We start from the raw sequence: 13273 nt of genomic DNA, 5'->3' as shown, positions 1-13273 counted from the left end.
AATATCTTGCTGATACAGACAAACTTAGTAAAATGATTGAGAGTATCTGGACAAGAGTGGTGCAGATATGGTATAATGGCAGATGTAATGTCAGTGGTATATCAAGTACTCTATCTAATAAACCAAATAAAATAGAAGCTAGAAGAGTATATCTTATTATCTTTGCAAGACACAACAAGTTTCTAACATTACATGTTATCTTCACAATATTGCAAGTTTTGCACAGAGGCACTTCATGAAAAAGACTCATAATATTATGATGGAGAAACTCCCTGGATTGACAGCTGAAGAGCAGAAAGAGGCTGCTGCAGATCTTCTTTTTAAAAATAGCTTTACATATTTCAATCTAGAGAAAAAGATATACAACACCTTTCTAAGATGCCCATCTGATAAAATCTGCTACTAAGAAGCCTGGAATAGCAGAATGGCAAGAAGCACTTTCTGAACCCAATAATATATGTTGCTGTCAGTCAGTTTCTCTATAGTAGAGGTATGTACAGCTCTGCCATGAATGAACACACTATGTATCTCTTTGATTCTCTGCCTGCTGGTTGCATTATTTGAGCATCAACATGTTTGTATCATGCTATCAAGAAGTATGAGACTGGTAGTCATGAATGTATCAGATTTAAGGGTCAAGCTGTACAGAGTAAGCTGCTTTACAGATGCTGGATTGATTGATTTGAAAGCTAACTAGTACTGTGCTTTAATAGATGTTTTTGAATGCCTACAAGCTGTTTGAAATAAACAAACAGAAGAACAACAATCACATATTTGCAAAATCATTCTTGACAAAGTAAGGGCTCATATGGGATGGGATACTTGAAAGAAGAGGGAGCCTGCTGCTGCTGATATTATCAATAAGTATGAGAATGGTTTAGATGATTTGGTGGAGCTAGCCTTTGTAGAAGATACTGGTAATGATAATGAGTGCACATCACAGTATAGTGATATTGGGACCCTGAATAATAGTACTTTGGTTGGTCTGACATGAAGTTAACTCCAGTTTGTTAGATTGTACTAACAGATGTGGATCAAAAATGTAGAGGCTTGTTGACATTGAGAATATTGACTTGGAGCATATTCACAACCTTACAAATGAGATGTCTGATATTGATGGAGACAGAGACAATGAGGCTGATGGAGATAACAGAGATGACAGAGATAATAAAGATGATGGAGATGATAGAAAGAGCAGTCCTCATGTTCTTGAGAATACAGAGCACAAGAAGGCCAGAAAATAATAATTGATAGGTAAAGCTTGCTAATCTAGCTGTATGGCATGAAATAGTCAGACTGTATAATGAGATTAATAGCATTAAAAGGTGTATATGAGGTCCTGTGTAATTGTGTTTTTCACATCAGTAGTAGTGAATTACCTGGCTGCATCACTAGATTTATTTTCTACAGCAAAGTTAAGAGCAGCATATTCATTATCACCTCTGGTGTTAGCAGCAGCAGTGTGAAATAGGACATTAATGCATTTGGTGATAGTGTTGTTTATATTAATTGTAATGGTAATCATATGAGCAACACCATCAGTAGAGTGAACAAAAATATTAATAACATCTTTATTGCTGTCATTAACACTAATGTGAAAGGAAGCAGCTTGTGTGGATCAATAGAAAATGACAGATCTAGTAGATACAACAGCATTGTTGAAAATAATAACATTCACAGAACATGTTAAATTAACAGCAGATGTAGCAAAGGCACTCATTATATTAGAAGTTGCCCAGGACCATGACAGAGAAAAATACTTACCAGGGTGAGTTCTGTATCTGCCTGGGGTGAGTCCAGGGAAGTGTCATAAGCACAGGCACCCTGGCCACTCAGACACTTGGGGCTAGCCCTGGGCCTAGTAGGGATTTGCCAATGAGAGCATAATGTCACAAGCCTATTCAAAAGCTCATGCTTATTGCTGATTTGAATAATTCAAACCAGTTAACTGTCTGTGCCCAGCTCCATGAGAATATTCTTGTGACTTGAGCTAGGGTCCAGCTGCCACCAGAGCAGAAGTACTCCATCTGCAAGTGAGCTCAGCAAGACTATAGTAATATAGTCTTCACAGAGTGCATCTCTGTGGGCTTGGGTCAAAAATATAATAACTGTCTATACTGTAGGCATCTTGCTTGCTCTTTCCAGCAGTAAGATTATAGATAGTTATTACAGGTCTTTACAGAAGAAAGCCAGAGACTCTTATATAGTCTTTAGATAGTTCTTCTTTTGAAACTAATTCAATTTGATTTGACTATATCTTTTCTCTTTCTAACTTATTTTCTAGTTTCACTACCTCCATCCATCTCTTTCACAAACCAGGCTTGTCTGGATTTCTACTATAGAATTATTGGAGTAGCTTTCTCAGTAGATGAATATTACTTACAGGAACTCATGTCTTGTTCTTCTTATTATTATAATCTTCTCAATGCACTCTGTACTACAGCTTATAATTTTCTCTTTTTGAGTTAATTATCTTACAGATCTGATACTTCTTTTCATTCTTGTCTGTCTTGTGAACTTTGTGATGAGATGAGCTATTGATTTCTTTACAGATCTTGTGCTTACAGAGCAGAAATACATGAAAGATATTATAAGTTTGCAGATGTAAACACAGCTCCAGTCTGTAGACTTGCAAGTTTATCTTCTTCATAATTCTACAAGACTCATGCCTTAACAAATCCAGTTTTTTGTTAGACTGTACAGTCTTGATATTGTGAAGATCAAGCTATATCTTATCTTTCATCTGGAAAGTCTTTACAGTGTACTTCTGATTATAGTACTTCTTCTGATAGACTTGTGCCTTCATGAGTGATTTCTTGATCTTCTCTCAAAGTAATCTTATTGCCTCTGCCTGATTTTTTGAATTCTTGCACATATAGCTATACTCATCAGAGTTCAATAAATCTGTTTACAGATTCAACTCATATATCAGCTGAAAAGATGATTTCTGTGTAGAGATCTGCTGTAAGTTATTATATGTGAACTCTGCTATTGGCAATCACATCATCCAGTCATCTTAATCATAACTGACATAGCTTTGCAGGTACTGCTCTAGCACACTATTCAGTCTCTCTGTTTGACCATCAGTTTGTGAATAAAATGCCATGCTTATTGCTCTTGTAATCTTCAAGATATAAGTTAAATTACTCCAAAATTCAGTCATGAATAGAGATTCTCAATCTGTTATTATGCTTGCAGATAATCTGTGTAATCTTACTATATTGCAAATAAAGAGATGGACCAATTTCTCTAATATCAGCTTTTTTATTGTAGAAATGAAGTAAGCTATTTTTATAAGCTAGTTCACTACAATCAGAATACAGTCAAACTGCACCTTCTCAAAATTCAGGCTTGCAGAAAGATCTGTAATAACATTTCTGCTAACAGATTCTCAAGAGTAATTTAGAATTAGTAAGAGTGATAGTTTTTCTTGAGATTTCCTGTAAACTCTTCTTGAGCTCTGACAGACTCTATAGACTTTGCAGCACTTCTTCACCAGTTCTCTCATTCTTAGCTAAAATATTTGCAAGCTATAAGCTTGTATATTCTTGCTGTAGCAAAATGTTCTGCAAGAGGTAAATTATAATAATATCTGATCAGCTTTATTTGCAAGATCTCATTCTGAGAAATGTACATGCAATCATCTCTATAGAGAATGCTCTTCTTCTTTTTTCATATCATAAATCTCTTCATGCTCATCTTAATATCTTTACAGATCTCAGCTGCATAGTCATTACTTTACAGTAGATTTGGCAATAATGCCAACAGATTGGAGCTGCCCTTCTTATAAGAATTCTTCTCACAAACCAGGTCTTTAATCTTCTGAATCTTCATTGCAATCTTCTGTACTTTACACATGCCTTTCAAGACAATCTTTGTGAGTAGTTTCTTGGTTGCAATCTGAAGCTTTACAGAGATGAGTTACACATTTTTATCTTCTCTCTTCCCTCTCTAATTAGAAGAAACTTGAACTATCAGTTCCAACTTTTCTATAATCTCTTGCTTCTTTGCAAGCATTACTCTCAGTTAGTTTACAGTCTCATAATTCTTCATGTCATCTAGATCAGTCTTCTTTGCATAATCAGATCTTTATAAAAATCCATCTGCTAGATTGTTGATTTCTTTCATATGGTTAATCATGAATCAAAAGACTGTCAGTCTTTGTATCCAGCAGATCTGTCTTTGCAAGATGCTTTGAGCAGTCTGAAAGTAGCACAAGCTATCATAATCTGTAAGAACTTGAACTGGTATTCACAAGCCTTCTAACTAGCAGTGCTAATATGTAAATAACTCCACAATTACAAGCAGTTCTTGATCATGAATGCTATAATTCATCTTTACAGATTGTATCTTCCACAAATAAAACTCAACTGAAACTCAAACACTATTCTTCACCAGCTGTAATAGAATATCATATACTGTGAAGCCAGATGCATCTGTTTCTAATCTAGTCTTCTGTTTTATATTGTTATGTATTCGCGTGACACTCTTGGGTCTTTGGGGGTCAAGAGGTATCACAGTAAGTAATAACAGATTGGGGTAGTGATCAATAGTCCAATGGTGCTTTAGTTGAGCTGGCAGTCTTGCTCTGATGACAAAGAGTTTCTGTGCAGTTGTGACAGAGTCAGGGCAAGGCTATGGGGCCTTTTCAAGAGTAGCAGGATCAGGTACAAATTTACAGTATCACAGAACTTCAATGATATGAAAAGTAATCAAGATATGAAAGTATCTGATTCAAAGGTATCTAGTAGATAGATATGAAGATTGATCACAATGAACAAGTCTATCAGATCTCTGATAATGAGCATTCTTATATACATGATGCTTTTCTGGTGATAGTTCTGCTAAGCTGTCCTATCTGTTCTACCACAATACATTTGCTATGTTCTCCAATCAATTCTATCATGCTCAGTACAATCAGTCAGCTTATCAGTTCTATTACTGGTCACATAATTCTCATCTTAAGATTCTTCCACAACAGTCTGTAATTCTGTCTTGTCAGATATCATTCAATCATTCTGTGTGTTCTGTCATTGTGCTACAAAATTCAAAACATTATTCTCTTCTTTTATAGCATATTGTCCTCAACCACTCTGTCTGTTGCTTTTTTTAGAATATAAAAGAGTATTCTCTCTTTCTTGAGTTTCTGTTTTTCTCTTGTCTTTCTTTTTAGTAAGTGTTCTCATGATTTTCTTTCATCATGTCATCTGCTTCTAATATTTGCAAGAATAATCTTCTTTCTGTTATTAAGTAATTCAGATTCATGATGCTTTCTTCTTGTTCTTGGTGCTCTTTATTAGGTAAGACTTGCTTAAAATCAAGTCATTCTTCTCAGTATAGCAAGTGTGTTCATGCTGGTTGCTGTTATGTTCACAATAATGGTTCTTCTGTCACCAATTGGCAGAAATTATTTGAGACTTAGAATAAGCTCAAGTATATCAAGCAAGAAACTCTTTCTCATCTTCTTCATCTTTAAAAACAGAAAAAGCTGCTTCATGACCAGGCTGGCAAATTTCTTGAGTCTGAGTTGAAGTCCATGAAGAACTTGGAACATCTTAAGAAGAAAAAGCAAAAAAGAGTGGATGAGCAGGCAGAGATTTAAAGCCTGCTTGCTTCATTAAGTAATCTTTCTTTCTCAGATTCTCTTTCAGTTGTCTTCAATTTATTTATTAATGCTTTGCTGAATGAGAGCATCATCAATAATACATTATAATAATTGTCTGTGCATTCCTGAGGTTTTCTGTTGGTTTCCAGATATTTTCTGAGGTATCATACTCTTTCTATTTTACTAGATAGTGAAGTTTTCTGCTGATCTTCTGATAATTCAGTATTTGTTCAACTTCATATTTCTCTTCTTTATTAATCTCCATGGGCATTTCTTTAGTGTATAGCAGTGCTTTCTCCAATAATAAGATATGAAATACTGGATGTATTTTCATCTTTTTAGATAGCTGGAGTTTGTAATTGACATTTCTGATCTGTCTTATGATTTTGTATGATCTCAATTTTTTGAAATCAAGTTTTTTACTAGATCTTTTGGTTTTGATATTCCATTAAATTAGAAATACTTTTTCCCTCTCTTTCAAGATTGGTGCCTCCTGGCATCTTTTGTTGTAGTAGTGTTTTATTCTGTTATTCAGGAATTTAATATCTAGTCTCATCTGGTTCTGCAGTTCTTGTAGTTGTGTTGCCATGAGTTCTGCTTCTTGAGCTTTTTGTCATGCAATTCTTGATTATTTCTGTATTTCCAGTTCTCTACTGTAGTTTATGTAGAATGGTGTCATTTCTGTAGTGGTATTCTTTACTCCATTGTAAGCCAATTGTGCTATAAGTAGTAGCATTACCTAATTGTTCTGTTGATAGTCAACATATTCTTACAGATATTGCTTCAAGATCTGGTTTAATTGTTCTGTCTGTCCATCTGTTTGTGGATGATAGGCTGTTAACATTTTTTGTGCAATTTCCAGTTGTGCCATTACTGTCATCCAGAATTTGCTTATGAATCTGATATCTCAATTTGTGATTATCTCTTCTAGCATCTTGTGATTGGCAAGTACATTTTATAGTATAATCATTGCTGTGTCTGGTGCTGTCATTGCCTCTCTGAACAGTATAAAGTATCCATATTTTATCAATCTGTTAGTAATCAGTAGTATTGAGTTGTACTTCTTTCCTTCCATGTTCTTTGAGTTTGAGAGTTTCATAATGAAGTCAATCACTATAAATTTCCATGGTTCTTGCAGTTGTGATATTGGTTGCAGTTTTCTATATAGTCAGTGTTTGTCAGTTTTGCTTCATGCACACATCTCACATTCTTTGGCATGTTGTTAAATATCCATCCACATTTCTGGCCAATAATGAGTTCTTGTAATCTTCTTCATTGTCTTGTTGGTCTCAAAATGTTCTGAAGTGACTGTGTCATGTTCTTGTACCATTACTACTTTTCTGACCTCTTTGGGTACATATATCAGTTCATGATATAGTATTATTCTCTCTTCTTTCTTAAAGTTTCCATTTTCTTTGTCAATCTTTCTCACATACTCATCTTTTTTTATTGCTTTCTTGATCTTCTCCTTAATGTTTAATTCTTCTGTAATGATTCTTGTCACTCTCAATGTCTGTTAGTTCAGAATTATATTCTTTGTTCCTTTCAATTCTTTAAAGAGTGTTCTTAAATCTTGTTCTTTCTTCATCAGATCTGATCTTCAGCTTAGCATGTCTACCCAGGCATTCTCCATGCCTTTGCAGTGTCTTATCTTGAAGTTATAGTATACCAGTACATCTGTATACTACCTGGCTTGTCTTCTCATAAGCTTCTTTGTTGTCATAAAGTATTACAGATTATCATGGTCTGAGATGATTTCTGTTTGATATTGGTTTTCTTGCAATTTGATCTTTTATTTCTTCAGTGACACTACTATTGCTAGTAGTTTTTTGTTATGGATATCATAGTTCTGTTCAGCTGGTATTATTATTCTTGCATAGCATGCAACTAATCTCAGTCTTTCTTGTTCATCTGGTTATTGTAGTCTTCCTGCTATTATATAATCTGATGCATCCATGTCAATCACACATCTTTTTGTCAGATTATAGTGCCTTCTTATTTCTTCTTTCCTAAATTTGTCTTTTATTGCTTCAAACACTTGTTGGCACTCTGTCATTCATTTAAATAGTTTGTCTTTCTTAAATAGCTGTGTGAGCAGTCTCACTTCCTTTGAAAATCCATGTATGAATTGTCAGTAGTAGTTTACTAGTTCATGAAATATCTGCACTCCTCTGACTTCTTTTGGTGTCAGCTACTGTAGTATCTCATTAATTTTTCCTGGTTCCATCTGTATTTCTTTTGTTAATATAATGTGTCCAAGATATCCAATTTCTTTCTTATGAAAGTCACACTTTTTTAGGTTTGCTGGTAGATTGTACTTCTGTAGTTTTTCTAGTACTTTCTTGATCTTTACAGTGTGATCCATTCAGTCTTCTTTGATGTATATAACCACATCATCAAGATATTTTGTTTCAGAATTTGCTTTTCATTCATTGTTTTCTTTGATTGATTTCTGATAGTAGGTATCTTTAATGTCAATTAGAGTAAACCATGTTACTCCCCTCAATCTGTCTTGCACTTCCTCAATCAGTGGTATCAGGTAACAGTTTTTGACCATAATGCTGTTCAACTGTCTATAATTTATATATAGTTATGGGGTTCTGTCTTTCTTTGGTGCAAACAGTATTGAGTATTCTGCCAGTAATATTAACTCTCTTATATAATCTTTCTGAAGGTTGTCTTTAATATATTTCTTCACTTCAGCTGATTCTTTTTCATTCAACCTGTATATTAGCTGTTTCATTAGTTGTTTTCCTTCTTGTAGCTTTATCTCATGGTTCCAGAGTTCATGCTTCAGTAAGCTATTACTCCAATTTCTTTCCCTGAATACATCAATGTATTCTCAAAATTTTCTTGATAGGATCTCATACTTACAGCTGCATCAAGTCATTGGGGTTCTTCATGACTTGATCTACATTATTATTATAGTTCAGGTTTTCATGAGTTTCTTCTATGTTGATTGATTGTTTTTTGTGTAGTACCTTCTAGTTGACCTGACCTATTACAGCCAGTGTCTCACCTGAGTTATTTCTGAGTTTAAGTCTCTGATTATGATGTCCTGATTTGAGAGAGCATCTATAGTTTGTCAGCCTGATCTTTCCTTCTCATCAGTCAATTTCTGGATTGTGCCATTTTAACCAAGAGTATTCTAAGACTATATTATAGTTCTCTAGATTCATTACTTTGAAACACAATTTCTTGTGGTGTTGTTCTATTCTCATTCCAATGAGATATGTTTGTTTTTCAACTCAGTCTAGAATTTCTCCTTCCAGTCCCAATAACTGGTAGAAGTATTTCTTTATTTGCTTTATAATGCTAGCTTGTTTAATGAATCCCCCATTAATAAATAGTTCAGCCACTTCTGAGTCCACTAAGACTGTTGTGCACTTTGATTCAAGTAAGATTGCTGTAACTTTGAGGTGACAGATTTGTCTGTTAGTAGCTAACAGTTTTGCTTGCCTATTTATACTGCTTACAGGCTCTCATTCATGACAGTCTGCTTGTTTCTCAAGTTAACAAGAGTTGTCTTGAGTATCTGATTGTGTATTGTGCAATTCTCTTTGTTGATACATGAGACTTTGTGTATTCTTTACATATACTTGTTATCTCTGCATTCTATACAGGTTTTACATTCTTCTAAATTATGCAGGAATCTTGCCATTTTCTAAAATTTCTTGTTTTTGTGGTACTTACATTGGCATTCATACTCAAATTCATTATGACAAGAGTAGTCTGGTTCTTCTATCTCTTTTTGTTTTTCACTCTAGTGCTGTTCACACATCGTTATTACTAATAATCTGTTGTTTTCTTCACATGTTATCCAGTGCAATTAATTATCTTGAATCCATATTATTCTTGCTGTTAGGCATTTTTTCTCTTCAAGTATCTTGCTTTTCATGAAACTCAATTTTTTCATGACATTTTCTTCATGTTTCTTAAATTCTAGTATTTTCCAGCTTAGCTCTTTTTTTAATTTCAGTGTAGACTTTTCTTTCTTGTCCAACTAATATTCTTCATCATTACTCTTGTCTTGTTTCTGGGTTGCTCACAGCTTCTTCAGTAGTCATAGATAATATTCATCATTCTTTTCATCTCAATGAATAGGGCAATCATTCTCATAACAAAAGCTCCAATGATTTCTTGCATGATCTGAATGTTTCACATATGAGATATTCTGTAGATCTGGCATCTTCCATTCTTTCTTCTCAGTGTCACATCTGCAACACTAGCAATTCTTGATATCATAACCATAGTTTCTGTAATACATGAAGTCTTTCATAATCTGTGTCCATCATTCAAACTTCTTTTGTTGTTTCTGATAAAGTTCACATGAACATCTATAGATTGAGTATTGAGCATATTTGTTGTATTTTCAGTCTTAGATTTCATTCATTTTTCATCTGTAATGATATTCACAGTCAAGTGGTTGAATCCCCCAATCATTACTTGATTCATTTCTTGTTTTTACATATAGTTCTTCATATAACTTCCATTTTTCATCATCCAGCTTGTTTCAGCATTTCAGTTCACTTGCTGGCTGCTGGAGTAGCTTCAGATAAGCTTTTATAATTTGATCTTCAAATATCTCTCTGAACTGTTATTAAAGTTCTTCTTTGATTTACTCTTTCTGAGTTGTCACTCAGAAATGCTATTTCACTTCAGAGTCTTCTTCATTTTCTTTTAAAGTTACTCTGAGTTTCTTATCTTTTTGATCTGTCTTCTTTGCTCTGTATTGTCTTACTCAATATCTCAGCTTGACATAATAGAAGTATAGTTTTTTCTTTTTCCTCTGTTCTTTTTCTTTCTCATTAAGAGTGTCAGACTTCATCATATCTAGCTTTATAAATGTGTGTTCATAAGAGTTCAGTTGTACTTGCTTGCTCCAGCCTCAATTTGCCATGTAATTTAACAAACTGGCTCTCTTCCATGATGCTTTTTCTTGTCTCTCCATCTTTCATTTATAAAGTCAGTTTCCAATTCTGACTGCCACTTCAATTATTTTGGCCAGGATATGTAGTCATTTCTCCAATCATACTATTTCATCTTTAATTTCATTAAATAGTTCTTGATAGAAAGATGCTAGCTAAGACTTCACCATCCTAATCAGTATTGACACAGACTTGTTGGAATCTCATAGCATAGTCTTGTGATGATATTTTTTGTTATATGTGATGTAACTGCTGAGCTGCTATATTTTATTCTTTGACTTCTCTGAAAGTGATTTTGAATGTCCAAATAAAGATATTATAATTGTTAATAATCTTGAGCATGTTATTATTTTGATTATCTTCATCTTTCTTGTAGTAATTCTGCAGGTAGGTGTTGAACAAATCAAATGCTGCTTTACAAAGATATGATACTGTCATCATTATCTTGTTCTTGTTACTATTGAGTTCTTTATCTTTCATATTCATGTAGATGCATAGTTGTCTCAAGAGAGCTTGTAATTTTCCCCATTTACTCTTGAAGAGTTCTGGTAGATTGACTTTAGCTTTATCTTTCTTTTCCTCTTGTCCAGTAAATGGGATGGCCATAATCTGGGTCTCAAGCTGCTCATTATAATCTTTCAATTCACAGTTCTGCTCTCCAAGTTTCTTGATAATCTGTTCAAGCTGCAAGATTCTATTTATGAGATCTTGAGCATTGATAGCTGGTATCTTGAATGCAGACATGATTTCTATGTTCTGTTAGATCTTGATGTAGAATGGAATTGTATCTTTATCTTTTAACATGATGCAGAAAGTTTCTCTCTTTATATATAATCTCTAAGGTCTTAGGTGTATTCTCTCCTGAGTCAGAAGTAATTAATATGTTATGTATTTGTGTGACACTCTTTGAATCTTTGGGGGTCAAGGGGTATCACAGTAAGTAATAACAGATTGAGGTAGTAATCAATAGTTCAATAGTGCTTTGATTGAGCTGGCAGTCTTGCTCTGATAACAAAGAGTTTCTATATAGGTGTAACAGAGTCAGGACAAGACTATGAAGTCTTCTCAAGAGTAGCAGAATCAGGTACAATTGTACAGTATCACAAGACTTGAATAATATGGAAAGTAATCAAGGTATAAAAGTATCTGATTTAAAGATATCTAGTAAATAGGTAAGAAGATTAATCATAATGAACAAGTCCATCAGATCTCTGGTAATAAGCATTCTTATATACATGATGCTTCTCTGGTGATAGTCCTGCTAAGCTGTTCTATCTGTTCTACCACAATACATTTGCTATGTCCTCCAATCAATTCTATCATGCTCAGTGTGATTGGTCAGTTATCAGTTCTATTGCTGGTTACATAATTCTTGCCTTAAGATTCTTCTGTAATGGTCTGTAATTCTGTCTTGTCAGATGTCATCCAATTATTCTGTATGTTCTGTCATTGTGCTGCAGAATTCATAACATATATGAAAATAGTAAAGTATAATAGCTTTTATAAATGCTCTTTTCAGATCTAGAAAGGCTTTGCAGCTCTCCTCAGTTATAAAAGTGTTGATCTCTCTTCTCATCTTTCTTTACATGCATCTGCTTAGCTTTGCTTCTTCTCTCTTTAGGAGAGTAGTTAGGCTGCAGGCTATCTTAGAGAATCTTGGGATAAAGCATCTGTAAAAGTTCACAAATTCTAAGAAGATCTGAATCTCTTTCTTACTGATTGGCTCTGGCTAGTCAAGAATAGTATTCACACAGCTCTTTGTCATAAGAACACTCTCTGGTGTTATAATATACTCAAGATAGTCAATCTCATAAGTATTGAACTTGCACTTTGCCAGCTTGCAATAAAGATCTGCATTCTTGAGTGCCTTAAGTAGTAATTTCATATGCTTCTCATGATCTTCCTCACAAGCCAAGTATACAATGACATCATCAAGATAGGCCACTGCAAACACATTCAGATATTCACTAAGTGCCTTCACAATATATAATTAGAAGGCTGCCAGTACATTCACAAGTTCAAAAAGCACTATCAAGTACTCAAATAGCTTCTGTAGAGTTTAAAATGCAGTCTTTCACTCATTCTCTTCACAAATCCTCAACCTATAGTAGGTATTCTTGACATCCAACTGAGTGAATATTGCAGCTCCCACAAGCTTATATAATATATCTTCAATCAGTGGTAGAGAATATCTATTCTTGACCATTTTTGAATTCAGGTTGTAATAGTTTACACACATTCTTAGTTTACTATTCTTCTTAGACACAAACAGAATGGGTGCTTCTGTAAATAACTTGAAAGACTGGATGAACTTATAAATTAGAGCACTGCTCAGATATTCACAAAGAGTTTGTTGTTCAGCTTGTGAAAGTCTGTACATTCTTTCAAATTCTAACTACTTTCCTGACTCAAGATCTATAGTCAAATCATCTTTACAGTGTAGTGGCAGCTTTCAAGCTCTCTTGCTACTAAACACTTTTACAAGTTCACAGTAGGCTTCTGATATCTGAAGATCTAGATCCACTGTCACTATCTGTTCTGATTTACAGAGAGTCATTATGTAGATGAGCTTCTCTCTCTTTACTAGCTTCAAGAGATTAACTGGTTTAATCTTCACAAGCAGGTCACAACATACAGTTTGAAACTCTAGCCTTAGTTCTCTGAAATACATCTTGAAATTGTATTACTGCAGCCAGCTCAAATTCACTAGCATCTCATCTTTTATGTTGGTGATCATCAC

General features: G+C 34.2%; 3 protein-coding genes across 3 annotated transcripts; 1 reads left to right on the top strand and 2 right to left on the bottom strand.

The window, feature by feature from the left end:
* Positions 1 to 583: 583 nt before the first annotated feature.
* Positions 584 to 1244, top strand: CIMG_12610 (uncharacterized protein; the record flags this gene model as incomplete). Its single annotated transcript, XM_001249141.2, has 4 exons — positions 584 to 649; positions 714 to 796; positions 949 to 979; positions 1047 to 1244. The coding sequence occupies 4 exons, from the start codon at positions 584 to 586 to the stop codon at positions 1242 to 1244; spliced, it is 378 nt and encodes a 125-aa protein (XP_001249142.2).
* Positions 1245 to 8195: 6951 nt separating this feature from the next.
* Positions 8196 to 8508, bottom strand: CIMG_12609 (uncharacterized protein; the record flags this gene model as incomplete). Its single annotated transcript, XM_004445513.1, has 2 exons — positions 8196 to 8406; positions 8480 to 8508. The coding sequence occupies 2 exons, from the start codon at positions 8506 to 8508 to the stop codon at positions 8196 to 8198; spliced, it is 240 nt and encodes a 79-aa protein (XP_004445570.1).
* A 2292-nt stretch (positions 8509 to 10800) lies between these two features.
* Positions 10801 to 11277, bottom strand: CIMG_12608 (uncharacterized protein; the record flags this gene model as incomplete). Its single annotated transcript, XM_001249143.1, has 1 exon — positions 10801 to 11277. The coding sequence occupies one exon, from the start codon at positions 11275 to 11277 to the stop codon at positions 10801 to 10803; it is 477 nt and encodes a 158-aa protein (XP_001249144.1).
* Between the last annotated feature and the right edge of the window lie 1996 nt (positions 11278 to 13273).

The sequence above is a fragment of the Coccidioides immitis genome (genome assembly GCF_000149335.2).
Source record: "Coccidioides immitis RS genomic scaffold supercont3.1, whole genome shotgun sequence".
NCBI classification, from domain to species: Eukaryota; Fungi; Ascomycota; class Eurotiomycetes; order Onygenales; family Onygenaceae; genus Coccidioides; species Coccidioides immitis.
Note: the sequence above shows the minus strand (reverse complement) of the source record. Positions and strands in the feature narration are given on the sequence as shown.